Here is a 27,952-nt window from a genome sequence, read left to right as displayed (position 1 = left end):
TTCAAACATAATACTGTTTTATTGACAGATACAGCAAATAAAATATTAAATATCAAACTAAGTCTTTGGCAAACGTGGTATAAAGTACATTCGTTTTACATTTCCAGGAGTGTATGCATGGTTTCATTTCTAACCTCAGTGTCCCACTTAGCATTTAGAGAAACTTCTGTTCAACCACAGAAGGGTTACATGCATGTCTACCTCTCAGGACCATAGACAAACGTTAAAAAAATAATAAATTAAAAAAGCTGTAAGGCATTTGTTGAACTTGTTGTAGTACAGTTGATGACTACTCATGATTATTTTGGTACTGAGCCAGTCAGAGTAGCCTCAGTTACACAATTCAAAAGGAATCCTTTGATTCACACTGAAGGATAAAAAGACAGATACTAGTTTCTAATGTATAGTTTAAAAACAAATGAACAGCAAATGTATTTTTGTCCAATGCTGCTGTTACTTTGTCAGTTAAGGTAGACCTTCTTACTTTTCTTTCTTAAATATAACATGTAATCTGACAGATTTAGAAGACAATTGTAATTATTTGTACTTATACTGTAAATCCAGTAATGCAAAATAGTGCAAACGAGAAAAGAGCGGCACCGATCATGATATTGGAGATTACACATGATATAATGAAATATCCCAAAAATGTATGACACACATAAATGCACACGTGCACACAAACCATTAGCTAAACCAAAACAATAATTTAATATGCAGATTTCTTTTCAGGTCATGTACAGGAACAGTTAACCTTTTCAGTGTCTAAGACCTGATATTTCTTTTTCTATTATACTTTTCCCCCAGTTTGATTGTGTATCACAGAAAATGTTAAAACATGTGTCAGAGATGGCTTCTCTAAGACTTGTCTGTTTGACAGAAACTTGAGCAAATTCCATACTGCAGTATTCTCTTTATGCTCAACTGAGTCGTACACTTTGCTGTTCTGTCCGTGAGAGGTAAGACACTAGTGGAATGGTTGGACATGGGCAAATTATTTTAAAGGCCTCAGACAACCTTGTGTTAGCGACACTAAATACAGTATGTAAAGGAATGTATTGATTGATTTAAAGAGAGAGAGAAAAAACCAGCAACACATTAATTGTAACTTTGTATTCTTCACACGGTTTGACTTGTTTTATATCTTGTATAATATATATATTTTTGTAGAATCTTTCAAAGTCTTTCAGGTAATAGTTCAGTCATTGCTCAGTGATTTAGAGAATGAGGGCCTTAGTGTTGATGTTGTGTGTGTAGGGGTGGGGGGTATGGTTGATGTCTGGGGGGAAACCCGCTGTTGCTTGACCCTCCTAATCCAATCTCGGCCCCATGAAACTGAAGATTGTGTAGCCATCTTCAATCCCTCTGACCTTTACGGCATTCAGACTGGTACGATATGGAGGCCGCGGCCATGGTCCTGCAGTTTGATTGGGTTGCCATGGTAACTAGTGGCGGTCATAGGCAGTGGCAGCAGTGGGAGGGGCGGAGCCCCGGGATGCGGCACTATAATAATAAGGGGAACCTGGAAGTTAACAGAAGAGCGGAGCGTTTGAAACCACAGAGTGCACCACAGCAAGAGAACACTTACGCCCACTCCAAAACAGGAGGAGTTCAGTCTTAATTTGATTGCATTAAGCAAGAGTACTAAAGAGTAACTGTTTTATGTTTCTTTTACTCTTAGAATTTCCTCTGGGAATAATTTTGCTTACACAACATGTTACGTTCTGTAACCTTAGCACTCGCAAAAATACTTGAAAGGGCTTATGCGTGTCTCAATTTAATTTAGAGATGCAGTGTGTTCTGACCTCAGCAGTCAAAAAAATTAAATAAATAAATAAAATTGAACCTAGTTTAGTAAAGCTGTATGCAAATAATGTCATTGTAAAATGTGATTATATTAATCCCACTTTAAAGCGACTAATCCCAAAGGTATAAACAAAAAGGGTTAATACTCACTTAATAACGCGGGGTTGCTGAACCGCCAAGCTTCATTGTAGGTTGTGTACTGTGGGTGAGAGTAGGGATTTCCTGAAAAGTCACTTCCTAAAAAAAAAAAATAAAAAAAACACAAATAACAGATTAGCTATAAAGAAATAATATGACATTATATTGCAATATCTTTACCATAAACTAATGGCATAATGGATAATCATGTATGGTGTTTATTTTCACTACTGTGCTTGAAATATTGCTGGTAAATGGTTTTGCTTCAAAAGTTAATATATTAGTGTGGCACGTCAAAACTAAAACTATGGTGAACTTGCATTGGGAAATGGCATTGCTTTGCTGCACTAGCTAGCAGATGCATTGCACTGTCCTCTTTCCTATGCCCTGGTGCTCGGCCATTTTAGCTGAATTTGTTAATCCCAAGAAGGGTTTTGAAGTTTCTTCCTTTGATTCTGCTGTTGTGCTCCATTCTCTGCGTGCACCAAAGCCTGGCTTAAAAAAAAACCCCTCCCCAACAGATCTGTTCTCGCACACACTCTTGCTGCTTTTTATACAGCCGAATTCGACTTTCAGGAAGCAGCCCTGTCCATGTCAGTGAGCAATGCTGTTGGTCCCCCACGTTTCTTTCTTTTATGAGACAATAAAGGCAGGGTTTTATATGAAGCTGGTGAGGAATGGCTTTTGCTCTAACAGTGTTTGGGGTCTGTCACTAAATCTTAGTCGTTCGAGGGCCAGATGAATGGAAGTGCACACAAAACCCATTGCTCTGGGATTTAAGAGGATTTCTCAGCCTGTGTGACCAATGAAAATGAATCTTTGATGAAAACATATTTGATGTACCTGTAAAGATATGTTTGCCCAGCAAATGAATCCTGTCACTGAATTAAATTTGCTCCTGCAAAGTATTCATGTTTGTGGACCATTAAAGGCAGAGACCGACTTGGAGGCACTCAACAGTGACCGTGAGAAGAATCCCTCTCTGTGTCTTATGTAAAATATTTGTTTTCCAATTTTGTGCTTAGGTGCTACGAGGCCAACTTGACCAATGTTATCTCCTTTCAAAGCAATGATAACTGCTCTACAGCATCATGTTGTACTGTTTTGCATACAGCTCTTAAGCAGTATGTTTACAGGCACTCGCCTGTATGTTTGTGTGGATTTGTGCTGTTTGGGGAGAGGGCACCAGTCTGCTGCCAGATTGCATCCTGTCCTGGCAGTGAAACTCAAGTCGGGTCCCTCTGAGAGATAGTGATTTAAATATTTACAGGCCTTCCCTCCCACTGTTTTGTGACCCTTAACTGTTTGCTGTGAACCTGAACTGCAGGTTAACTAGAGGGGAAAAGAGATTTGCTCTGCAGCACTGGAGGTAGGGGTGGAGAAAGCTGTGTTTATCGATGGCCTGTGAAAGCATCGAATGTTGGTAAGGAAGGGAGAGGTGTAATGATCGCTGGAACCCGAGTGGAACTGAAAGGAACTGTCCTATATCCCACACTTATGTCCCTGATTACTTATTGAGAGGCGCTAATTTTCTCGTCGACGGCCAATAAGCTGAGGCTCCTTCTCAGGTTATTGATGAGTTTGAGCAAGCTCAAGACTCACTCTGCCCATTACCGTCCTTAGTTAGACTGCAGCCATCCTGCAATTAGGAAATCCTGCAGTTGATCTTATCCTCATTAGTATTGTGCTCCTCATTAATATTTTCCTGTTTAATAAACATTAGCATCACCTGAATTGTCATGGGCAATATGTTTATAGCGTTTGCGTCACTTCTCATTAACTCTCGCTTTTTAAATGTTAGTTATTAACTATTAATATTGTTAATTCATCTTTTTAAAATGTAATATGAATGCAACATTTTTATCAAATCACTATGGACTTTATTTGACAGATTACTGTAAATTATTTTGAAAAAAAATTCAGGTTGGCTTTGGATGACCTCAGGTTGATGATTTATTGTTGAGGACTGTTCAGTGAAAATATTACGAGCTCTCTTAAAATTAACGTCCTCGTAAAAACAGTAATTACACTTACCAGGGACCATTCCGGCAAGTGTAGAGGTGGGGTAGCTGCCCTGCCCTGTGGGGGGAACGTGAGGTGGGTACCCTGGTAGGGTTGTGCTCGCCATGTCTCGACCTGTAAAAAAAAAAAAGTAGAAACTGTGAGAGAAAATCCCCTGCCAAATTTTAAATATACTATACATTTTATAATATATGTTATATAATAATTATTTATGATTTCTATTACAGTAAAGTTAGAAAATTCAGGGAGAACTTTCCATTTTAACATTAATACCACCATATATCCAGTATTTGTATTATTATTCTTCAAACACAGTTTCTTTTTGATATGTTGCAATATATATATGTATATACAGTATAGTGAACCACATATTTTGACACATTAAAGTTTATGATAAAGTGGGAAAAGTGCCCTAAGCATTACTATTTAAACTACAAACTATTTAAAGTACAAAAGTGACACCCTAAACTCACCTTTAACACTAGCCACATCAATAATAAATAAATTCAAACATATTAGTTTTTTTAAACACACTATTGTGTCAGTTCTGTAACCCTGTTCAATACTTTCCCTGAAAATCTGAGAACTTTGAGAGCACCCAACAATAAGCAGCTGCTGACTTCTGACTTCTGCTGACTGAAAAACTGACATCTACCAAACAAACATTGGATAAAGATCACCTTTCCTTAAATTCACAATTTCAAAAACTGATGACTCTGCAAAACCTAAAAACACCTCAACAGCTTTTTTCCAGATCACTCAGCCTTTAAACTTCCTTTATTACACAGAGTTTTGCTGCTGGTCTGTGTTTTTTAAACTGCTCGACAGAAAGAGGCACAGAATTCCCTCGGTCTGCTGGTGGCATCGCTGCTACTCAAAAGCCCAGAATATCACTCAGATTGAAAAGTGCTCCATATTCAGTTCGGTAATTGGAGGTGACGGCTCGCAGTCCTGCTGGATCTGCTGGCTCAGACACTAGAGCACGTAGGCCTTCGTCAGTCCTGACTGGGTCCCCGCGAGATCCCGCATCATTGTTTGAAAGAGGACCAGTGAGGGTCAGTGTTCCCAGAGTCCAGCGATTAACAAGAGAGACGCCAGTCAAAGTTGCTTGCTGTTTGACATGTCCATGGACATTTTTTTTTTTTTTTTTTTTTAATCAACATAAAGATTTTAGGTTAAAAAATTGTATGAATATATAAGGGAAAGTGTATATTTTAGGTGATTTGACTGGCCAGCAGTTATTCACTAATATTAATTACCTTTTTGCTTTCACTAGTTCATTTTAAATGGTCCTGCAGTGTGACAAGTGAATTTGTAAAACCACAAACGTTGCATGTGGTCTCTCAAATGAAGTTAAAAAAGCTGCTTACATAATAATTTTTATTTTTTTTAAATTAGCAAACTGCTATTTAAAATAAGTTGATTTCCAAAAGTATGTGAACTTCTCATATATATTATAAGTGCACATAACAAAACAGGACGCTAAGCAACGTGTAAACCTGTGCTTTACTGTGCACCTTACAAGGTATTATTAAGTCATCAACTCAAAAAACTGAAATAATTGTTTTAAAATACCAGGAGCTAAAAGTATATAGCCATTTTATTTCTTGCTTTTGAGCAAATTAAAAAAAATAAAAATTATAACAAAATTTGCACCTACAGAGTGTGACGGACACACAATCACACACTCACTCATTAATGAGCTTGCTGGAAATACTATTGCACATCGGAAACTTTGTAGATGTGTAACTAAACTATTACAATACATCACTGTAGACTAGAGACTAAAGTATAAAAGGACCAGTTCTCCCAAAAATGATAATTGATACTTACATTACTCACCCTCATGTTGTTCCAAACTTGTTTGTCTTCTGTGGAACACAAAATGAGATTTAGGCAGAATGTTAGCCTCTGTCACCATTCACTTTCATTGTATGGAGAAAAGATGCAACGAAAGTTATGGTGACTGAAGCTTTCATTCTGCCTAAAATCTCCTTTTGCATTCCACAGAAGAAAGAAAGTCAAATTGGTTTGGAACAATATAAGGGTGAGTAAATGACAAAAGAATTAAACATTTTGGGTGACCTATACTGTATCATTAATCACAAAGTCGCTCTGGCCTACAATAGGACAGTAGCTGTCTCCCCCCAACCAGCGCAGGTTAAAATTTTTTCTTTTCTTCCTTTTTTTTTTAGGGCTGTACCTGCTATAATAGGCTGGCTTGCATACTGGCCGTAGCTGGGGGCATGATGGGCATAAGCGCTGTAGCAGGGGGTGGAGGCATCTACTGACACGCTGGGCTGGAGGGGCAACAGTTCCGCTAGACCCGTGACTGCCAGTGAGGAAGGGGTGAAAGGAGCCAGGGAAGCCTCGTGCGGCTCCTGCTTAACACACATGGACGATGAATGCGACTCTGCCAGGTGGAGAAAAACAACAAAAAAGCCACACACACACAATCAGACAATGCACAATCGCTCGCACTCAGTAGAAAACAAAAATGAATCATGACAGATGGAAGTAGTGAATGAAAGTAGTAAAAGAAAAGGAAAATGAAATTTGGCTGACAGTGTTTGGTGTTGTCGTGATGCTACATTGCGTTCAGCGAAAAAAAAGGATTTGCACAAAGTTACGACCAGCGCAGTTCTGACCCAGTTCCTCGGGTGTGTTCGAGAGTTTTAACACAGCCTCCAGAGGCATTCGCTCACAAAAAAAAAAAAAAAAATCTACACGCTCGAGGGGATTTGCTCGTGGTGTAAGCCTGCATACATTGGTGTGCGCTTGTGTTATGTGGATTTTGTGTGCATAAAATGACAGGTGAAATGGGGTGAAAGGGCATGTGAATGGTTTGCCCTCAATCACACAGAGATCAGGTTAACCGATCCCCTAATATTTGCTGCAAAGCTACAGTACCTAACACACATATACCTTGTAATATAAATCCAAGATGAAAATATGATACATTTTTTAAATGGATAAGGCGAAACTTTGCTCATTACTTTGGTCTTTTCCGACTAGTTTTTCTCAGAATAAAACTCTGAATGCAATGCATCAGATCATTTTCTCCATAAAAGTAGTCATCTATCAACTCATCAGCTTTATTTCTATATCTAAATAAAGCTACGTTTTTTTACAAACCTGATTGAAATTATCCATCAAATGAGCTAAAAAATAAACCCCCACTTGTTGGTTAATCTATTCTGAAATAAATAAATCAATATCTCTCTCTATAAAGGGGTAAATACTTTTTATACAATATATCTAAAATAACATCAGCAAACAGCAGCAAGACTAGCAAATCAATCAAGCTCAAATACAGAGAAATTTCCCTAAGGTTTGATGGTTTGAAAAAAAAAAAATCGAGACCCAAAATCGCATCTTACAACAAAAAAACCCTTCAAATGGTGACATCGCCCCTTTGAAACCCCAATAATATAATTTGGCTGATGAGATTTGGCATTTTTCATCTTAGTGGGTTTGCCACTGCAGCTTGAGCAATCAATGTAAGCTCTATATTCATCTCTCTCTCTCTCTCTCCACTCATCCTCTTTAACATCCTGTGCTGTTAACGTAGTCTGTGGGGAGGGCTCTCACAGCTTCATGATAGCCTCATTAGTTGCTTCCCAACTATTGTTGTTTTACAACCGAGCTATGAACGGAGAGTCCCTCATTAAGATAAGGCCTCCTTGTTGTCAGACGCAACCCTTTCTGACCTAACGCCAGGAAATCAGGCAACTTAACTGGCCTCTTTCCCACACAAATCAATGGCAGAATTTCCTTTCCAGAGTAGGAGTGGGACTAATAGCTGAATCTTCGTACAGCAGGAGTGAGATAAACATGACTTTTTAATGGCGAGATACATAGAGAAGGTAACTTTTTGTTGCTGTTGCCCACACAATGGGGGTTAAGAGGCAAACTGAACATCTAAGCTGTAAAGGGAACAGCTCAGATGACTATATTTCAGAGAGGAAGATGACGGCCATAAAGCCTAACTTCAAAAATAAAAACCTTAGAGGCCAATAAAGGAGAAAGGAAGAGAGGCTTTCGGAGGAAATAAGCCTCCTGTTTTCACAGCCTCTGCTTTGCCGTTGTAAAGCAGACAAGTGCATACGCTACGCTGACCGAGGGCCAGTGTTCAAGATCACTGAACACTGAAACTAATCAGAGGTAGTGTTGCTTATTGTCCTGGAGACAAGCAAGACCTGCAGAAAGGAATGCTGTCAACCTCCTGATTACCGAGATGGAAGATAAACACTGGTCTATGTGGAGGTGCATCACATCTCAACATGAATCAGAGCTATGGAGTTTTCCATGCCTGTCTCTCGTGGATGCATGGTTTCACATGGGTCCAGAGAGAAGGAAAGAGAGTGAGGAAGAGAGCTGGGTAGAGGGATGATTTAATTTTTTTAACCCAATTACTCTAGCAAAGTCACCTGCCTTTGAGTCTGTAGAGATTAAAAATACTGTATACACGGACACCTCCGTGTTTGCAACAACAGTAAGCATTAAAACCTTTGACCTCAATTTTCGACATCACAAGCCCACAGAAAAAAAAAAAACAACAAGTATCAGACTGCTTGTACCCAATCAATTACAGCAGTGTAATGTTTGGACAGCCGAATTGCTTGAATCCCCGATTTAAGTTCTAAAAGTCATTCATTATCAAATGTGTGCTCAAAGGTTAGTGTGCTATTGTGAGGATGAAATAAACATTAATTTGGACACTAAGGCCTGCCGGTACTTTTGGTGACTTAGACAGAGGCAGTTTGTCACCAGGACACACATCAGGTACCTCAGCCTAGCCGGCAGCGTGTTGTTTGCTGCTCACTGGAGAACAGCGGGCCACACTTAAAAAATGGCTTTCTGCCGAAGTTCATCAGCAGCACAGGCCGACACAAAGCAGTCTTTTCTTTTCACTCTGCCTGCATATGCTGCTTTTCTTTCTTACTTTTCTTGCTTCTTGTTTTTTTTTTTTTTTTTTTTTTTTTTGCAGAGGTTCCAGACATGGAGCTCTGTTGCTTTCAGGCCCAGGCACTCCATTTTTTTCTCTTCCCCCCACCACTCCAAAGAGATTTGGAACAAGGGGGATCCCTTCAGCACCTGCTCAGGTTTTCAGCGGGTCGGAGGGGTGCCCATTTACACGGTACCATCCTACTGGCACCAGGAAGTCTTCCATTATACGGCTCGGTAGGGACGGCGCTTAAGTATCTGCACTAGGCATTCATTGTGATGGTATTTGCAAACTGGGCAGCATCCAGAATTTTACTGCAGTTTGAATAAATCATGCCATTGTTTTTTCCCTCTACAGTTAATACATGAAAGTGTGGAATGTGTATGACTCATTAGGGCAAGTATTACCTCTGATAAGTCTGAAGCCCTTTAGGATAACAGAGGAACAGATTAGTGACTGAAACTCTGCCTGGCATTTTCCATTCTGGCATTATTCTATTTTAAAGAAACATTTCTAAGGTAGAAATAACTTTACTATCTGTAATATATAGATTTAAAATGTGTGCTTACAATTCCGTTATTTAACACATGCTAATGCAACATCATTAAAGGTTTTTATTTTCCTCAATGTAATTGACTTTTTCCAGTAAAATTACTTAAAGTAACTTTTAATAAAGTACTGTAGATGTCATCCAGTGTCTGTCATAAATTTAGAAGAATTAGATGAGGTATTCATTTTTTTTTCTGACTTTAGGTACAAAGCAGTAACCCCTAAAAATAATTAGGTAAACAGTGAACACACACACACACACACACATACACACACGCACACAAAAACACATGTCTCCTATGCCTCGTAGTGCCCTTAAAATTCCAATTTCTATTTTGTAATGAAAAGTTCATTAATCATTCATCTTTAATAGATTATGCAAATCTCGTGACATAAAATCAACAAGATCAATGGCGGTGTGAATTTTAATTGGCTCAGGAAAACATTGCTGGGAATGAGCATAATCTTCAGCTCTATCCAATGAGAGGGAGTAATTTATTCAGAATTGGCTCAGTGTAAATGCGTAGGGTAATTTAGCACCATCTTTAACTCTATCCTTATTTCTATGGGGGGGGGTGTGCTGGGGGTTGTTTGCCCCACTTGTTTGTGTGGGCGCCGCGTTCGGCTCTCGGAAAGATGCCGCCCAAGGTGCCTGCCCATGTCGCCCATGCCTAAATCCGCCCCGATCACATGCTAGTGAACCATAACATTCAGTTATTGCACAGTCAAACTGCCTCACTTCCTCAATCCTTTTTTCCATAAATATAAACGTTTCAAAAGTTATTTCTGCCAAAAGTAATTTAGAATACCAACATGCAACAGTTAATAGTTAAGTTTCTCAAGAAAAGCCATTGGGGCCTATCACACTGTGAAAAAGATTTTAAATTATTTCAACTGTATTTTATTTTTCATACCACTGCTTATTTTAACCTTTAACATAAACTGAATGATTTTATAAATTATAATCTTATATATCTTTAGAACTGATAAAAATCATTAACAACTAACTTAAACAACCATTTAAAAAAAAAAAAAAAAAATGAAAAAGTTTCCTATCCTCTATCGGAAGCAAGTGGTGGTCTGCATTAAGACCCCCGATGTGTCCCGTCCCAGGTGCAAGAAAGGCCACCTGCCATGAGGGTGCTCCCCAGACCGAGACTGCTTTCATACAAAGGACAAAAACACACCTTTCTTCTTCAGAGGCCCAACTTTCTGCTGGGAACTCTACCTCCCACATATTACAGAGGGGGAAAAAAGCCCTTTCTTTTCACATAACATTATCCAGCTATCATTTGAGAAGGGGGCACAGCAATTTTCAATCATCCTGTCCTCCGCCCACACAGAACTCATTGGCTTTGATGGCTCCTGCATAATTATGAGAATTTTATTAAAAGCTCAGCGTATTAATCTCAGCCCGACAGTTGGCTATCAGTAAACTTAACCTTCTCTGAGGTAATAACAGCCGCAACAATGAAACAATATTTCAATTAGCCAGGCTGACATTAACCATAACATACCAAGAGGAGACAAGGGGAGAGAAAAAAAATACTGCAGCATTAAAGGCCAAACCATGCTAGAATATTTATCTCCATATGATCCATACAAGCTGAAGACTTGTATTTACACACCCATGTTTACAAAAAGAGTGCTTGCCTGTTAGAATGGTAAAGTGTTAAAATAATTAAGTGTACTTCCCCAGTATTGGGCGTCAACTCTCCATCATTTGAAAGTTTTGGGTCTTCCATGCAAATAACAGCACCTGTCTGTTTTGATTGTTCATCTCTTACACGGCCCCTCAGAGCAGGCAGCATTAATCCATTCACTAGAGATCAACATGTCACATTTCACTCTCACCTGTCCGCTCGACTTATAAAGCTCACTTTACCTTTCAACGCACGTAAAAAAAGTCACATAGTCTAGACCAATGCTGAATATGAACCTCTTGCCAGCTCAGTAATGAGTCTTCTAATGGTCAGCCGTGATCCAGCACTCTTACCTGTCACTACCGGGTAGCTCTGTGACACGCTGGAGCCCAAATCTGAGCTGGCGCTGGTTGACAGACTGGGTTTGACTTCGTCCAGTCCAGGGTTCAGTGCTGGTAGTGAGTATTCATTAGCCTGCCGATAAGGGGAGGTGGGGACACTTTAAGTAGGTATCTTTTGTGATCCAAGCATCACTTTTAGTGAGGTGTTCTATTAGAAAGCTTTCTGCCTCTGAGCTGCAAGTCCAATAGTAGTGTGATATTTTTCTGCTTACAATTGTTAAAGCTGTGGCCTATTGAAAAAAAAGTATTTTTTCTACAAGGCACCAGACGAGTTAAAGGGATGGGATTGGAACAACAATTTTCTTTTTTGGGTGAACTGTCCCTTTAATATAACGGTTGCTCAGTAACTACGACTTTATTAATAGGCACCTAAAATCCATTTTTACTAAAGTTTTTATTTATTTATTTTTTTTATATCCGATAGTTAGAGATAGATAGACTGTAATGTGCATGTGTGTTTTGGTGAGAGTAAATGTGAACTGTGTGTGCATATATTAAGGTTATGCGCGGGACAGAGAGTAGGATTTGGAACAGACTGAAAGGAAGGGGTGTCAGCTGTCTCTTTGTGCTTGACTGCAGTCATTCCCCTGACCAGCCAAGGGAGGAGACGAGTCCGCTTTGTTAGATTACCAACATGGCCTCGTTTCGAGACACTGAATCAACCATTTGCAATTGTTTTCTCTAGAATGAAGTAAAGACTAAGACAAATTTGTACTGTTTTGAAATAATAACACATTGCTTATGTTTCCTGAATTTGTATGCTGGGTTATGACTTAAGAATAAAATGTATTATTAAGGTAGTTAAATTAAGTTAATAAATCAAGTTTTTTGCTCTAGTTTGAATTTAGATTAAGAACAATTTTCTTGATGCAACAAATGCAACAATTTCCGGCTGCTATGTTCCTTGTGTATTTAAGTATGAGCATACATATGTCCACTCTTATGTGTTTATGTCTGTGTGTGTGCATCTGTGCACCACAATAGGCCAGTGTCCCAATGGGAAATGCTGTGACCCCAGACTTGTCTGTTTCTATTCCAGATAAACTCTGATTGTCTGCTACAAATGTTCAGTTGGCCAGTAGCGGATGTTCCTCTCTATTTGGTCTGGCCTCAGATGCACAGCAGCTATTTTATCATGCAGATAGGGGCAAGTTGGGCGTGGAGCAACTGAAGAGCTATCTGAAAAGGATGACCAAATGGCTGGCAGAAGTGTGGGAGGGGAGAGCCCATTGAGTTTAGCATTTCCAAAATGGCTTTTTAATGCCCGGCCTCACACAACAGACATGGCTAATAGGTCTGCTCTTTCAAGAGTTAAAAAAGGGCATTAAAAAAAAAAAAAAAATTAAAAAAAAACAGACCAGTAAATGGGAATGTAGTCTGATTAATATTACATTAAATTAAAAGTGATTTTTCTGGATTGTTCCATGACTGTTCTTTCCATGCATCTTTCCTTGCCTTTTTAAATTCCTTATTGGCTTCTCTTTGTGATTGCAAGTCATTTCCAATTCTTTTTGGTATTGATCTTCCAGTAGAAATCAGTTTTGTAATTAGCTGCAAATTAGGCCCTCTACTAGGGGTGAGGGCTGTCCCCCTGATTTATCACCAGTGTAATTCTCCCCGATCGGAGAGAAAGTAAAATGAACTCAATTAGGCTACTGCTTTTGCTTTATGGGGCCTCTACTTGGAGTTTAAAGGAAAAATTAATAGTTACTGGTTGTTTAATAGTATAATGAAAGTAAATAAAGGTTAGCTATTTTATTAAGCCAAATGCTTTAAATAAGAGGTTGTTTACACAAATTTTTTTGTGTTTATTTTTTGGTCTACATAATTTTTAGCAAGATCTTAATTTTGACTGCAGCAGAACTCTAGTTTAGAAGACTTTTAAAATGAGTAAAATGTAAGTTTATGCTAGTAACACAGCTACAAATTTTGGTATTTGTTGAGTGCCATGATGTTTACATGGAGATTTATCGGTTGTTTTTAATTATGTGAATTAATTTTATGCAAATACAAATTGTTGATGTGCAATTATTAAAAACTAAATAGAATTGTGTTAGATGCATTTGTGATGTTTGGGGCAAGATGTTTCAGTTAACATTTGTTTGGGTGTAAATCATAGGTGACCTGTTTTTACTGGTTTGATTTAGGAGACATCATTCAGGAAAATTAAGTATTTTTGTTGATTCAAATATGCTCTGCTCTCTCTCTCACTCATTGGATTTTAAACTCTTGATCACACTCAATTTCTTACTGCAGACTGTCGAACAACCTCCTGGTTTTGAATTGACATTTTTCAATTGACACTGGCAGGAAGTATTATGAATTAGTAGTTAGTACTGTATTTGTCCATTAGCCTCAATATTACTGACCTGCTCTGGCTTGATGTGCTCTGACGTGGGGAAGACATCGGGGTATGACGGCCGCTCAAACACCCGGTCCAGAGCTTCCAGCTGCTGTTGAGTGAAGGCATCAGCCCTCAGGTGCTTCCGTAAACTCTCCACACTACCCTGAGAATCACTGTTTGGGCCAGAGCCATCTGAACCATCTATGAGAAGAGAGAGGGACAAGGCCACATACTAGTACCAGTCGTTACGGTCCTGTGTCTCCCCAGGTCAGCCCCCCCCCCCACACCCCACTACAGCTCAGTGTAATGCTGTAGTGCACCTCTCAGCACCAGCAGAGAGAGCAGGGATAAAAGATTGAAGTATATAAGCTAAAAATCAGTCAGCGCTAGCCTCAAACTGATCCTAATAGCTGTGGAAAGATAGAGCACATGAGGCTGGGAGAGTGAGAGAGAGATGTGGATGGTGCAAAGAGAGAAAGTGGGAGAGAGAAGAATCACACCTCCCCCATCTCAGTTCAGCATCAGCACCATCATCATCTGATAGGCCTGCAGTAATTGATGGATTACCTTCAGAGCAAACGTATACTTGTTATTGAGAATGCCATGTGTTTTAGCATGAGCAGTAGCAACCGAGGGGGGTTCTCTCTTCCCTGTCAGTGGCTGGCGTAAACAATGGAGAGCTATTATTTAAAAGGCACAATTTCCTTTAGAATGTAATGCTACTTATACGTTCAGATTGCTTTTCCCTAGAAAAATGGGAGGCCAGTCCCAGCTTGAATACAATTGCACAGCTTGACTTCCAGTTTATGCATTTCCCTCTCTATAAACAAATGAACAGTTTCCCCACAGACCGTAACCTCATCACCCTGCCAAAGCAGGTAGCCTTCCTTCCCCAGTGCCTCATTTTGCTTCTGGCAACCCCTCTGCAAACATTCTGCAAACATCCATGCAACCTCAGCAGCCGTGCCTGCAGCCTCCAGCCTCCCAGGCTCTGGTGGTGGAGGGGCTTTTTTTGCTTCCTTACAAATCTGTCATTCTAAATTTGCAGCAGATTATGTTCTCTCCTCTGCGAGAGCGTAGTGATATATGATATGCAAGGCCCCTATTGATTGCCTGATCTGGTGGCAGGAGAGAGGCGAAATGAACTTGAAATGAACATCATGCCTCAACTCATTGTGTGTATAATACTCTACTTAATCCCACATTTTCTGTGCTATGGAATTCAATTGATCAATCATGTTCCACTGATAGTACCATTTCAGGGGCTTTATTGCCATTCTACCCACCAGCTTGACCTTTTTTCAATGGCTGAGGCCACAGGATGAACTGAATTTCAGGAGAAATAGATCCACGGAGAGCTGTGATAAGAGAATGGTAGATATTGTGTGTGTGTGTGTGTGTGTGTGTCTGTGTGTCTGTGTGTGTAAGTATTTAAGCTACAGTGGGGCACATTTCTTTTTCCTCTTCCTATTAATTCCCATTGTGGTTGTTTTTTTTTGTTTGTTTTTTTTTCTAGCATTATCTGAGTCATTCCATACATTCCATATCTGAGCGCAGGCATTTATTTCAGACAGCTCCCTTGAGGGCCTTCTATAAGACTGCCTGTTGTTGCCGTATAAACCTCAATTGTTCTCTTTGGTACAAAAGAAAATAGAGTCATTAATTACTTTCTATCAGCTGGTCTAAGTGCAAACTGCGATCAATAAGCAGGCATTTGTCATTTGCCTTGGTGCAGCATGTTTCCCATACTCAAAAGCCCATAGCACACAGTGCCGCTAGTTGATACATGGGACAAAGCCGCAGTTTGAGCTGTGGGGGGCTGGGCTGGGTTGAGCTCCTACACGTTACATTACAGTTAGAGAAGATTTAGGTAAGACCAAAGTTATATCAGCTTATCATGCACCCATTGGACAAGTGTGCATTTTTGTACAATTGTTTTGCATTTTGAATACCTTGGTTTTAATGCTGCCTCATTTCAGAGGGATTCACTGTTCATGCAGTGATTTTGTCTAGACTATGTATATTGCATAGCTGCTGTTTACATCAGTGCTTTCCCTATCCTTGCATCATATTGATTTCATTGGAACACTTGAGTGTGTTTGTTTTGACATCCCACTGCATTAGCACTCTGGTGCTATGGGACTAGAGCTCTGTCAGATCAGATAACCAAAGTCCATAAAACAGGCCTCCCATTGGCTTCCCCCTCTGGAGAGGCCAGTTCAAACAAAACTAAGAACAAGAGACAGTCAAGGGCTTCTCATGGTGAACTTGTCTTTTTAATACATTCACTGCATATACTCAGTATCTGTGTATCTGTGTTTTTGAAGTCCTCTCAATTATTTCAAAGTAATGATTTACCATTCTTAATTTTGCTTGAGATGAACTCATGCAGTAGGCCTACATTAACTACTTGAATTTTGGGGGTTTTAGGATGTGTATGTGTTTAGGGTTGCCTGGTCAGGTATAACATTCTTTAAGAGAACAACTCCTGCCTTGATCTCATTAGATAAGACTGCCTGGAAAAGAGAGCTTTTTGAAAAGCAAATGAGGGTTTTATGACCTCTATAACCCTTGACCTCATATCACACATCGCCATTTTTATGTACTTGTTTAATCTTATGCTTAGTTGGACGCCTAAGATAATATTTGTCTAATTTTGAGTGGTCCGTCCCATTGAAGTACTTCAGCAAATTCTGATACTATGGATTTGATTGCAATATGTTGACAAATGTTATTTAATATGCGTGCTCAAATACTAGGGATTTGTGTGGTACACCTTTTGAATAAACTATACTTTGTTTTCTAAGAGAAAATCTCTTAAATATAAAATCTATGGTGCGGCAAGGCTGTACAGCAACTAACCAAATTAGAAAAAGACAAGACAATAGGAGTAAGAGAGAGAGAGCAAGAGAAGGAGACAGAGAAAGAAAGAGAGAGATGGAGAAAGAGAAGGAGAGAGAGGTGGCGGTAGCGGCAGCACAACTGGGGCTGTTAACTTTCTGTTATGTTAAAGCATGTTTAAAGGCTTTATTAATTAAATTTAGCGGTGCTGAGCAGTGTGCAGGCAGGCAGAAGGAGCTGCACTTTCTCCCCTTTTCCTTTTTTCTTTCTCAGGCTACCGCTGTCAGCATAGGTTTCTTCTCTCGCCTATAACACACATCCTTTACTGTACTCACACCCAGTCCGTCATTTAGCACATCGGCCTCATGTGATGCAGCGTTCTGAAATGCAATTAATGAACGCATCTCTCCCTCACTCTCGCTCTCTTTCCTTTTAAAATCTGTGTAATGCAGCGCACCATTAATTCTCAGCATCATCGTTCATAATTGACTTTTCTCTGACACGATTCCTCTTTGAGCGAACCACCCTGTCCTTAGATGTTGTCATGCTGCAGATTTTCGAGGCATCAGTCAGCTGGCTAGGCGACGGGTCTGCTTGAATGCAGATGTATCGGCGGAGCTAGGGCAAATACCTTTTGTGTCCTTTGATAAGGAGCCCAGCACCTTCTTCTCTGCCAGTTCCGCTCTGCAGCCCCACTCAAATCTGGTCTTTCTCTTTCATACAGAGGCCATCATCATGATGAGATTGGTGGGATGTTCTTATTCGATTTAGACTGAAGCCAATCCATTTCTTGGTTTGGATGTATTTTATTTCTATTCTTTTTTAGAATCCATATTGACACAATAGAATCTCACAAGCCATGAAATGGAAGCATAGGCTAAAGCATTCTTTCTGTGGGCCAAACTATTTTAGCATGGGGATTTGAGGTGTACTGAGCTCAAAGCAATACTTTCAGATGAACAAACAAGCTACAAAGTGAAACTTTTTTGCATTCTTGTACCATGATGGCATGGACTGCACAGATGTAATCTCTTTATTGCGGTAACATCAAATATATACACCACTAAGCCTGGTAAATCATCCTACTTTAATTTCATTCTCAAATCAACACACACGTGTCCACTCCCACAGCTGATTCAAGTGTCACATTGTGCTTTTTTTAATATAATTTTTTGTAACCGGTCTTCAACCTAAAACTCTCTATGTAGTCTGTGTTTGTCTGTCTGGATTTATACTTATACTGTAGAAGAGACTGAGAAGAGAGCTAGGTCACGCTAACCTGCTAAGCAGCCAACACAAGCACAGGTGAGAACAAAACAGTGCAGAAATGCATTCTCTATACACGAAGCATGCCTGCGTGCTAGTAATTAACTCAGTTCATTCATTTGTGTCATTTTGTAACAAAGTATTAACTCTGACAAATGAGAAATCCCAAACAGGCTTAATTTCCCTATTTTGCCATTAATGCATTTGGCAAGAGAGGCATTCTATTTTCCATAATGAGATACACAAATAAATCTGGCAATGGATTGAAGGGCCTGTGAAGGCAGCAATAAGGTTGAGGCGCATACTCTGTGTGCTGGCATAATTGGTATCACTGCTTGCAGACATATAAACCAATCTTTACACAGATAGGGCTGTGTCTCTCTCTTCCCCTTTAGGCTATTTCTTTTGTCTCTTCAATAGCTTGCACATCCATGATAGAGGAAGGAGGTTGCTAATTTGTGAATTAATAGCTTTTCTCTGCAGAATTGCAAATTCTCTTAAATGTCACTATGTTCAACTCGCGAGAAGCTATTGCCACCAAAGAACTGATTTTTGGAGCCTCACCGCAACCCCTCCCTCCTTCCAACGTTCCACACCGAACGTCACCAGTAGCCGGCGAGTAACATGCTACTTTTAATTTGCAGTAACACATGAAAATTACAGATTAATGATTCTTATGACACCTGTGTCCCTGAAGCTCCCCTTACAAAGACCTGGTGTACATAACGCATGTCGCACTCGATTATTTCTATATCACTCTTGCAATGGGGACCTTTTTTTAAAGGGGACTTCCATCATCAAATATAAAGGCTGCAGAAACCTTACTTATGTTCCTTAAATCAAGCGCTTATGGTTTCAAGAATGAATATCAACACATTACGGTATAAAATTATCCTGATGACTTTTTCCCGAGAATTGGCTGGTTTTAACCTAACTTTACACATAACATGTGTTACATGTGTGTGTGTTAAGAAGTGCATCTGCGCAGCTCTTCCACCACATAATATTGAATTAGCATATTTTCTGTTATGTCATCATCTAATGAAGGGAAGATTGGCTGTGCCCAGCCAAATAAGGCTCAGGTAGCCCAAGGCTGCTGGGCTGCTATGAAATTGAAACCATACACTGGCTGTTTCTCTGCCTCCCTGATGTCTCTGTCTGAAATAAGGGCTAAGTTTAAATAACACAAAGCTTTTGGACATTTGGCACTGTATCAAATAACCAGCCATGAGGTCTTCATTAGGGACACGGCATGATATGTGCACCCAAGATTACTGCCCTACAAATGTGTTACTACACCTGGAGAGACCTGTATAAGGTCGAGTGATGCCAAGCAGAAGGCAACACACTGGCAACAACAGGAATATTAACTCCAATCATTATAATAGCAATCACAGAGAAAATAATCCTACTGAAGCGGTATTAAATTTGATATTGCACACACAAGTAAATTGTGTTTTCACACCTAGTGTTTTATGTTGCAATTACACTCAAACCACATCATCGACTCTTCACATCCTGTCAGTCCTAATCAAACTAGGAATAACTACCAACACTGGCATTTGGCTTGATAAATCCCCTCTCACTCACTTCATACCCCTTCTCTGTTTTTAGAAGCAAACGGTCTATGACAGTGACAGCGGAAAAGCACTACTACATTCTCAGTAAGAGCATGCCATGCTATAGCAAATGTGATTTGCCACAGTCACTTTCTCACAGTCTTTATACTATATGATCTAGAGCTCTCTTCATAAAGATATCATTAAGCGTCAGTGCGCTCTGTCTCATCCCCCTTCCCTCGACACATGCACACACACACACACACACACACACACACACACACACACCCTCACCGAGCACTTGATCAGACTCGAGTGGCTCGTGATTGAGCAAGCAAAGAGAAGGTGGGCTAACAGAACTTACAATATCCTATTTTCCTCCCATCCAAGTGGTTGCCACTCCAGAGAACTAAAGAGATGGAAACATAAAAGAAGCAAGTATCCCTGCTTTGATAAATGTTTTAAGAGATCATTTCCAACCACTTCAAACTCCCTCCCTTTTGACTACAGCACTTTCTGTGTTTCTGTTCGGCCCAGTGCCACATGGATGTTTATTCACTAGCATTCAAAAGGCAATTGTGTGAAGAGCCGATCAGCCATTAGGCCTCAGGCTGTATGCATCCTCTCATTTAGAAAGAAAGAGAGAATGTTGGCATGTACAGGTTGGCAGCCCCCCCCCCCCCACCCCCTTTTTTTTTTTTTTTTTTTTTTTTTTTTTGCCACTATTTCAGTTTTTCAAACACACAAATGCACAGCTTGAAAAACTTCAAAACGTCTGTTGTAGCAAATCCTTTAGTTTTAATTGTTTCTAAATTCACTTATAATCCATACAATTTTCACGGTCCTACATCATGTAGTGTTCACATTCTATTAAAAATTCTAGTCTGCTCTAGCACATTTTTTTGCCATTACCTAATGAATCTCTTGCATTTTAGTTATCTTTAAGTCTGTATTATTTACAAACGCATAAAGCCATAAACCTGACTCACTACCTAAGCACAATACTGTTATAATTCTGAGCGAATGATAGTACCTCATGCTGTGTAGGCATATTCTTGTTTGTGCAGGTACTGTATCATCAGATATAAATGTGCTACAGCCTTGCAAACAGCACAGTATCAACCGGTTGAAATAGTGCAATCTGTTGTACTACATAAGTCACTTGAGAGTGCTTTTTTACAAAATGCTTTGTCCAGTGCTATCAAAATGCCATCTTCATCTCCCCACACAAATTGGAAATTACAGGGGGCTGTAGAGAAGCCTAGAAAAGGAGTGAGAGGGGAATAAAAGCAATGGAGAGAAATCCAGTCTCTTACCATCATCCCGTTTTCTCTTTTCGCCATTGGAGCGAGGGATTCCGAGGATGCCATTAATAGAGTAGGACCCCACAGGGTCATTGGAAGCACTTGACACAGGTGGGGAAGCTGTGCTGGGCACTGAAAAAGAGCAAAGGAGTTGGTTAACATATATGAATTGCTCTCAATATCACTTTAAATGAGAATTAATTAACATTGGGTCAAGGGCATAATTTATGTCATTGATATGATTATTTGTATGTGTATAAGCTGCTGTCTCACCTATGGTGTGTCCTGTTGTGAGAGGCGTTCCTGTGCCATCAGAAGATGGATGGAAAGGCTGCTGAACTTTGGTTCGAATTATCCTAAAAAATTAAAAGAACATGATTAGTTGCTTTGAACATGCTGTTGGATTGCCATTTCACGCTAGATCATTTTATGGTGAGCTTTCACATAGCCTTATGTGACCCATTGTGTGTGTAAAACTCTAGTGTTCTTTTGAGGCCTTTCTATTTAGATGCACTGATTCTGTCACAAATAACCAATTTAAGGGTATTAGAGCCAATCATGGAGTAGAGTGGGAGCTAGAGCAGAGAGAGTGGATTCAATCAAATGGGATCCCATATTTAGAAATATGATAAAGTCCCACTACCTCCAAGGTGTGATGTGAGGGAAAGTCTTCATTGCACTTTGATCTGAATGATCTTGCAAACAAAGCATGAAATCACATCAATTCACCTCAATGATGAGCTTCACTGCCTCAAACTGGCCTCAGTTTTAATAATCTCTCTCTCTCTCACCCTCTCCTTCTTTATCTGTCTCAATATATATATATATATATATATATATATATATATATATATATATATATATATATATATATATATATATATATATCCTCCTCCTCACTGAAGCAAGTGAATATTGCTTGTAGAGTGTGGATACTGACTTCCCAGATCCGACATTTTTTTCTAGCACAAACATTCAGGTGTGCCAGTGTGGATGAGGCCCTATTGATCGAGACTTCAGGATAAAAAAGTTGGGAATTTGAGGCAGAGAAGAACAGATGCAAATAGAGGGCCATAAATGATATGTGACAGGAAAGCAATAGTGTCTCATTGCTTCACAAAGGCCCACTACAGCATCTGATGTCTTTAATCTGGGACGCACTGTTGAGAGAAGAAGCTGTCACCTTATTCTAGGAGAACATTTATACTCGTTGGCTACACATTTTTCACATTCATGAAAACTATAATATGACTGTAAATTTCATTAGCAAAGAAATCTTAATTCGGTATGTTCGGCTGATTCAGTCATGCTTGCAAGAAGTCAGTCCTCATGGACAAGATTAGATTTTAGTGAACTAACTAAATGTGGAATTGAAAAAACAAAAACAAAAAACTATTATTTAACATATATTGTGGTGTGGCTAACGTTGCACACAGGCTAGTTATTCCCTTTATTGGGAAAAGTGCACTGAGACCTTTTTTATTTCTTTGTTTTATATGATTCTTTGGTTTGTCCTGCAACCAAAAGGGTAAAATCTACAAGGGCCCTCTTGGACAAACACCCAAGTATTTTATTTGATTTAAAATCTAACCACAACAATCATTTGACCCTGTGACTTGAGAAAGCCACACAAATTCAATAGCTTGGATCCATGTTCTCGCTGTCAAATAAGCTATTCGGTAGGTGTGAATTAATGACTTGCCAGGGTGCTGAGAATTCCCTGTAGAAATATAAAAATATGAATCAATGCTATTGAAAGGACGCTTAGGATCCAGGCGATATAAGGGCTCAGAACTGGTTGTGTGCCAGCGACTTCATGCTGTGAGGAGGACACAGAGAACACCCCAGACAGTGTGTAATCTTCAATAATTCATGCAGAGAAAATGTGCTTAAAGCTGGGACATCTAATGTCAACAGAGCAGAGGTCAAACTCTTAAGAGCTGAGTGCATGAGGGTCCTCTGCCTCTGAAGTCTGCTCAGTGGAGGGGGAATACTTTTAGACAGTGTATAAGAACACTTATTTGAAACAGCTCAAGGGTTACAGTTTGACTCTACAACTACAGCCTGTGTTAGCTATGTAAGATTTCTTGTCTTTTTGAAATATTTTAAACAAATGTTATGCTGTCATAATTATAGGAGAAAGTTAAGTTAATGCATTTTTAAGTGACTGCTTTAAACAGCCTTAAAGTTCATATAAATTCATATCTGGTGCAGGTACACTCTTATGTCATTGTACAATAAAGTTAATTTAGAGTACATCCCTCACTGGCAAATATAAATAATTAGCTTGGATAGTTCTTCCTAATTTATGTGTTGCTTGAGCATAGGAAATCCAATTTTCTATTATACAGAATAATAGGCAATACAATATATTTCAACTACATCCCTAGACGTGTTAAATTTACAAATAAACAAAGGTCCTTACAATTCCCTTTTCTGAGGTGATGACTTGAACATCATTGAAAATTAAGCTTTATTGGCTCTTTTCATGTCATTAATGCAAATTTTAGATTTACCACATACATGTGTTGAGACCTGTTCAAACTGCCCTTTTTAAGCAGCCATGGTGCATGAAATGAATTTTTTTCAGCCTCTCTCTCCCCAGTTTTTTCTAGGAAATGTCTTGTGCGGGCCGGCCCATGATCTCTCTTCAGCTCATTAAAATGTAATGCTGCTGGCCAGCTCTATGGAACAGTGCCTTCTAACCAAAGTTCATTACTCCTGCTTGCAGGTAGGCCTTTTTCACCTTGTTCTTCCACTCTTCTCAATCCCCCTCCACAACCACCACACATCTCACTTGGGATAGTCTTGCTAGCCTTTGTAGTTTAATGAGAATTAAGAAGGAGAATGATAACTAATTGTAACACTATTTATAATCCTATTTCTTTTGGATTTATGTATATATGTAAGTAATGTAAAACTTCATTTGATGTTCGATTGCTTAGGATAGCCCAAGGACCTCTTTGTATTCCTTAGTATGTTTAAGAGCTAACTAAAATTGTTAAAAAGATATAAGCACTGTTACATGCCCACTACATTTTAAAAAAATACAATAAAAATGTAATTAAATATTCCTGTTTTTTCTGTTGTGTAATAATAACATAACAATAATCATAATTATAATAGTAACACTAATTTTGAAATGATAATATTAAATAGAACAATACAACATTAAGTTAATAATAATCATAACAACAATAACGATAATAACAATAATAATAATAATAATAATAATAATAATAATATATTATTATTATTATTATTATTATTGTTATTATTATATAACATCTATTTTTATCAACAGGACTTTGGTTAAAAATACACGAACATTTTATTTATTTATTAGTACAGTTTATTATTTATTTATTTATTTAGTAGTATATCTTTTAGTACTGCGATGAGATTCCGGATAAGTAAGTGAGGTCTGGTCGTGTATTTCCCCACTGGATCTGGTTACAGAGTATTGATTGGTTTTCATCGAGACAGATGTGGTTTTCGCGGCCTCAACTATAGATCCTCTGCAGGCTGTGGACAGAATTGGGATTGAATTGCACTTGAGACCACCCCGAGAGTGAGAATTAAAAAAGAAAGAAAAGAAAACACATCACCCATGAAATAAGCACGGTAAATTGGAAACGATGCATAAGGATGTTTTATACAGATTTTTTCCTGTAACAGGCCTGAAGGATTTCACATTAGCTGAGGATATTTTGGCCTTTAGTTCTAGGATGCGGCGGGTTTTTTTTTTTTTTTTTTTTTTTTTTACTAAGTTTTCATTACAAAATATTATTTTATGGGCTCAGCACCGTAAATGACTCATATGGGCGGGTCTTTCGTTTTGTCAATATGACATCAAGCGTTTCACATTAATTTGAAATTTGAAATATTTAAATCTGAATTCCAAATCGCATTTACCTGTTTATAGATGAAACACTTGGTACAGTGTCGTTGTCACATACGCCCTCGGCGAGAAGTCGGTCTCTGATCTCCCAGGCAAACATTGTGGGATTCTGCCGCTTGTATTCTGCGATTTTATCCACAACTTTGGGAGTCGCCACTTTTGGTTTGGAGCCGCCAATAACTCCAGGTTTAATACTGCCGGTTTCATAATATCTGTAAAAAGATGAATGACAATTCGTTATTTTGTTTTTTTCTGGCATACAGCGTTTTTTTGCTAGCGTGTGGCATTCTGTAAATGTATAAAAATGAGTGAAAACAGCCTATAAATAGCCTATTAAAACGGACAATTTGTGATTTTATAAATTTCAGTTTCATTTTATCAACTGTGATTTTTTTTTTTCCCCACCTCAAATGAGTTTTCAGGGTAAGCATGTGCTAATTTTGTATTTTAACAAGTACAATATATAGTTTTTGCGTCTTTAATCATTAACATTAGTAGGCTGCGCTCAAAAACGTATCCATTTTTCAAAAGGTTTTCTCAGCGACTGATGTTCCATGCACCCCAGGATTAATACATGCCACCAACACATATCTCATATTTTCTAAGGAACATTTAAAGTGCAGAATACCTTATAAGATCCTTTTGATAGCTGAAAAATATTTCAAAAAATTCAAAAATCTATAACAGTTCCTAGAAAACATCTCCTTACTCCTTCACAAATAAGTTAAGGTCAATCAATGTACTATTAGACCTTTTCACTAAAATGGAAAGACTTTCTCATATGACACATAACAGTACAAAAATATTTAATTTACGTAAAGCAATAGCTATTGATTTTTTTTTAAATTATTTTTCTGAAGGAGTTTAACTGCGCAAATTTGCTACAAATGTCGTACCTTCCGAGAATTTTGCTGACACAGCCATGGCTGACCCGTAGCTGTCTTGAGATGTCACAAGGTCTGACTCCTTGATGCGCGAGCTCCACGATTCTTTGCCTGACCACGTCAGGTAGGGGTCTGCCATTCACAAACACCCCTCCTAGCTGGTTCACACCGCCGTGCCCTATATGGGATACAACAACACAGACACAAACAGCATAACATTACATACATATAGAAGAAATGCTACATCGTTAACGTTGCTACCACATTGAAGCATATAATTTTCTCTTTCTTCCTTTTGAGCACTCTCCGCACAGAGCGCGCTCGCACGCACGCACACACACACGCGCGCGCGCACTACCTGAGTGTGCACAAGAAGTGTTTGCACAACGACGAACAAGAAGATAATTATAATGTATATAATTGAGAAATATTAAGGAAAATGTATCCATAAGAAGATCTTCACCTCCTTATTAATTTTTTCTTGCACTACTTCTGTACTATTCGGCTATAATAGGCTATTTACCAAATATGATCGAAAGGGTCACAGGCGGCAGTTTAAAATGTTTTCACGTGCAGTTAAAGAAAAAAAAAAAAAAAAAAAAGGGTAAAGTTGTTGTAACTTGGCCTGTACTTTTTAATTAATACGTTTATTTTTTATAAATAATAGTGTATTTTTTGTCAGCAAAATAGGCCTATAATATAAAAAGAAATAATTATTATATATTGTCATTTTTAATAGTAGGCTAATTCTTTGAATGGAGCTGTATAGTACTTTATTAATAATATAATATTTAATATCATATATAACAATTACATAACAATCTTTTTTCTTTATATGTATTTACGATTGTAAAAAAAAAAAAAAAAAAAAATGCAATACTGATTAAGTCGTGCTACTGTGCCACTACCTAACCCGCTGCAGTTAGGTAGTATTTTCCTATTCCATTGCAGCCAAACACATGTCGCATAGATTATGTTTCAACCTGTTTAATTTTCCTTGCACAATTATTGTAAATAATTAAAAAGAGCTTTGATAACTCATATTACAACCATGCAGTAGGCTACTGCAAAATAATTAAGAATTAATTATTTAAATTAGACCCAGGCCTTCCGTCATCTTATTACAATACCTTATTTCCATCAAATATCGCGCAAGTAACTCCTTTTTATAAATTTTTAAAATTATAAATAACAGAAAGATTTTCTCTCCGATTTTTAAAATGTGGAGCAAATTTGTTTTCACTGGAAATTCCTTCCTTCCCAATCTACAGCAGTGTTTGGTCAAATAATCTAATCTTTTTCAATTCATCTGGTATTTTCGCGGTACTACATGTTAGATATTTCTGGAGATTTTGATTTATATTTCCTACAGTAGAATATTTTTCCATCAAACATGTACCAATATGTTACCTAAGCCTTGGATTAAATAATAATAATAATAATAATAATAATAATAATAATAATAATAATTGTCTGTAATATGCATGATTCACAAACGTGTAACGCCGGAGAGTTCATATTAAATGATCAATTACGCTAAATATTGTAATCGAATTTTAGAACAACTTAGTGACCAAAGGGCCGCTGAATATAACGGCAAGCAATCATTTCTATTCCTTTTATCGAAAAAGTAGGCTATAACACATCATTCATAAATTTATTTTATGAGCTTTTGCTGGGTCGCTTGCGGACAGGTTGTAGCCTTACTACAGTCGCAACTTAATCTAAACGCTGAACAGTTTAGACTTTATTTATGTCAAACCAGAGATTTTTAAGATAATTATTATTATTATATTTTACTCACGGTGCATCGCCGAGAAGGGGTCTGCTTTGCAGTGAATATCCATGGGATAGCAAAGAAAGGAAAGATAATCGACTGAGGTCGCCGTCGCGCCTTGATTGTGTAGCTTTAATGGGAATTAATAAAGATAGCTATCCGTTCAAAGCAGAGGGCTTCCGATGCCAGTGTACAGAAGAAGTTCTTCAGCGCGCGACGAACTTTATCTCGTGTCGTTCAGTCCATTAAATGAAGACACGAGGCTGGTCAGGTGCAGATCATGTCCTGCACTATAGTCTCAAAAATGTTTTACGCAGTAACGTTAGCGTAATCAGTCGTTCAGTTAATATTTGTCAGCTACATATTTAAGGGAACGCAAGCATTAGCGGCTGCGTCTCCTCCCGTGTCCTCTGGTGAAACTGCAGAGTAAATTCCTCGATATGGAGATGCGTTTCTGGTCAAGTCTGAGGGGTACAGTCAGACTCGTGCGGGGATGACAGGAAAAAACATGGACACGGCGAGTGTCTCTCGGTCCCCCTCTCTTCAAGAATGGGATGTGCCTGATAGAA

The 27,952-nt window shown here is 38.6% G+C and overlaps 1 protein-coding gene across 13 annotated transcripts; it reads right to left on the bottom strand.

Annotated features, from left to right (window-relative positions):
- Window positions 1-27,952, bottom strand: LOC127414258 (paired box protein Pax-2a). Of its 13 annotated transcripts, none has more exons than XM_051652164.1 (13): window positions 27,411-27,952; window positions 25,619-25,784; window positions 25,351-25,371; window positions 24,737-24,934; window positions 21,095-21,177; window positions 20,834-20,953; window positions 19,882-19,926; window positions 13,877-14,052; window positions 11,460-11,580; window positions 6,170-6,379; window positions 3,979-4,080; window positions 1,957-2,043; window positions 1-1,522 (listed from the first exon to the last, which is right to left on the bottom strand). In XM_051652164.1, exons 1-13 carry the CDS (start codon window positions 27,451-27,453, stop codon window positions 1,446-1,448), a joined length of 1,449 nt encoding a protein of 482 aa, XP_051508124.1. In that variant the 5' UTR covers window positions 27,454-27,952; the 3' UTR covers window positions 1-1,445. The 13 variants fall into 13 exon arrangements, with proteins under 13 accessions (XP_051508124.1, XP_051508122.1, XP_051508130.1 ...); XM_051652162.1 differs by having other exon boundaries at window positions 1-1,503; XM_051652170.1 differs by lacking the exon at window positions 6,170-6,379.

Source organism: Myxocyprinus asiaticus, chromosome 23 (genome assembly GCF_019703515.2).
Source record: "Myxocyprinus asiaticus isolate MX2 ecotype Aquarium Trade chromosome 23, UBuf_Myxa_2, whole genome shotgun sequence".
Lineage (NCBI taxonomy): Eukaryota > Metazoa > Chordata > Actinopteri > Cypriniformes > Catostomidae > Myxocyprinus > Myxocyprinus asiaticus.
The sequence above is the reverse complement of the archived record's forward strand: the minus strand, read 5'-3'. Positions and strand labels throughout refer to the sequence as shown.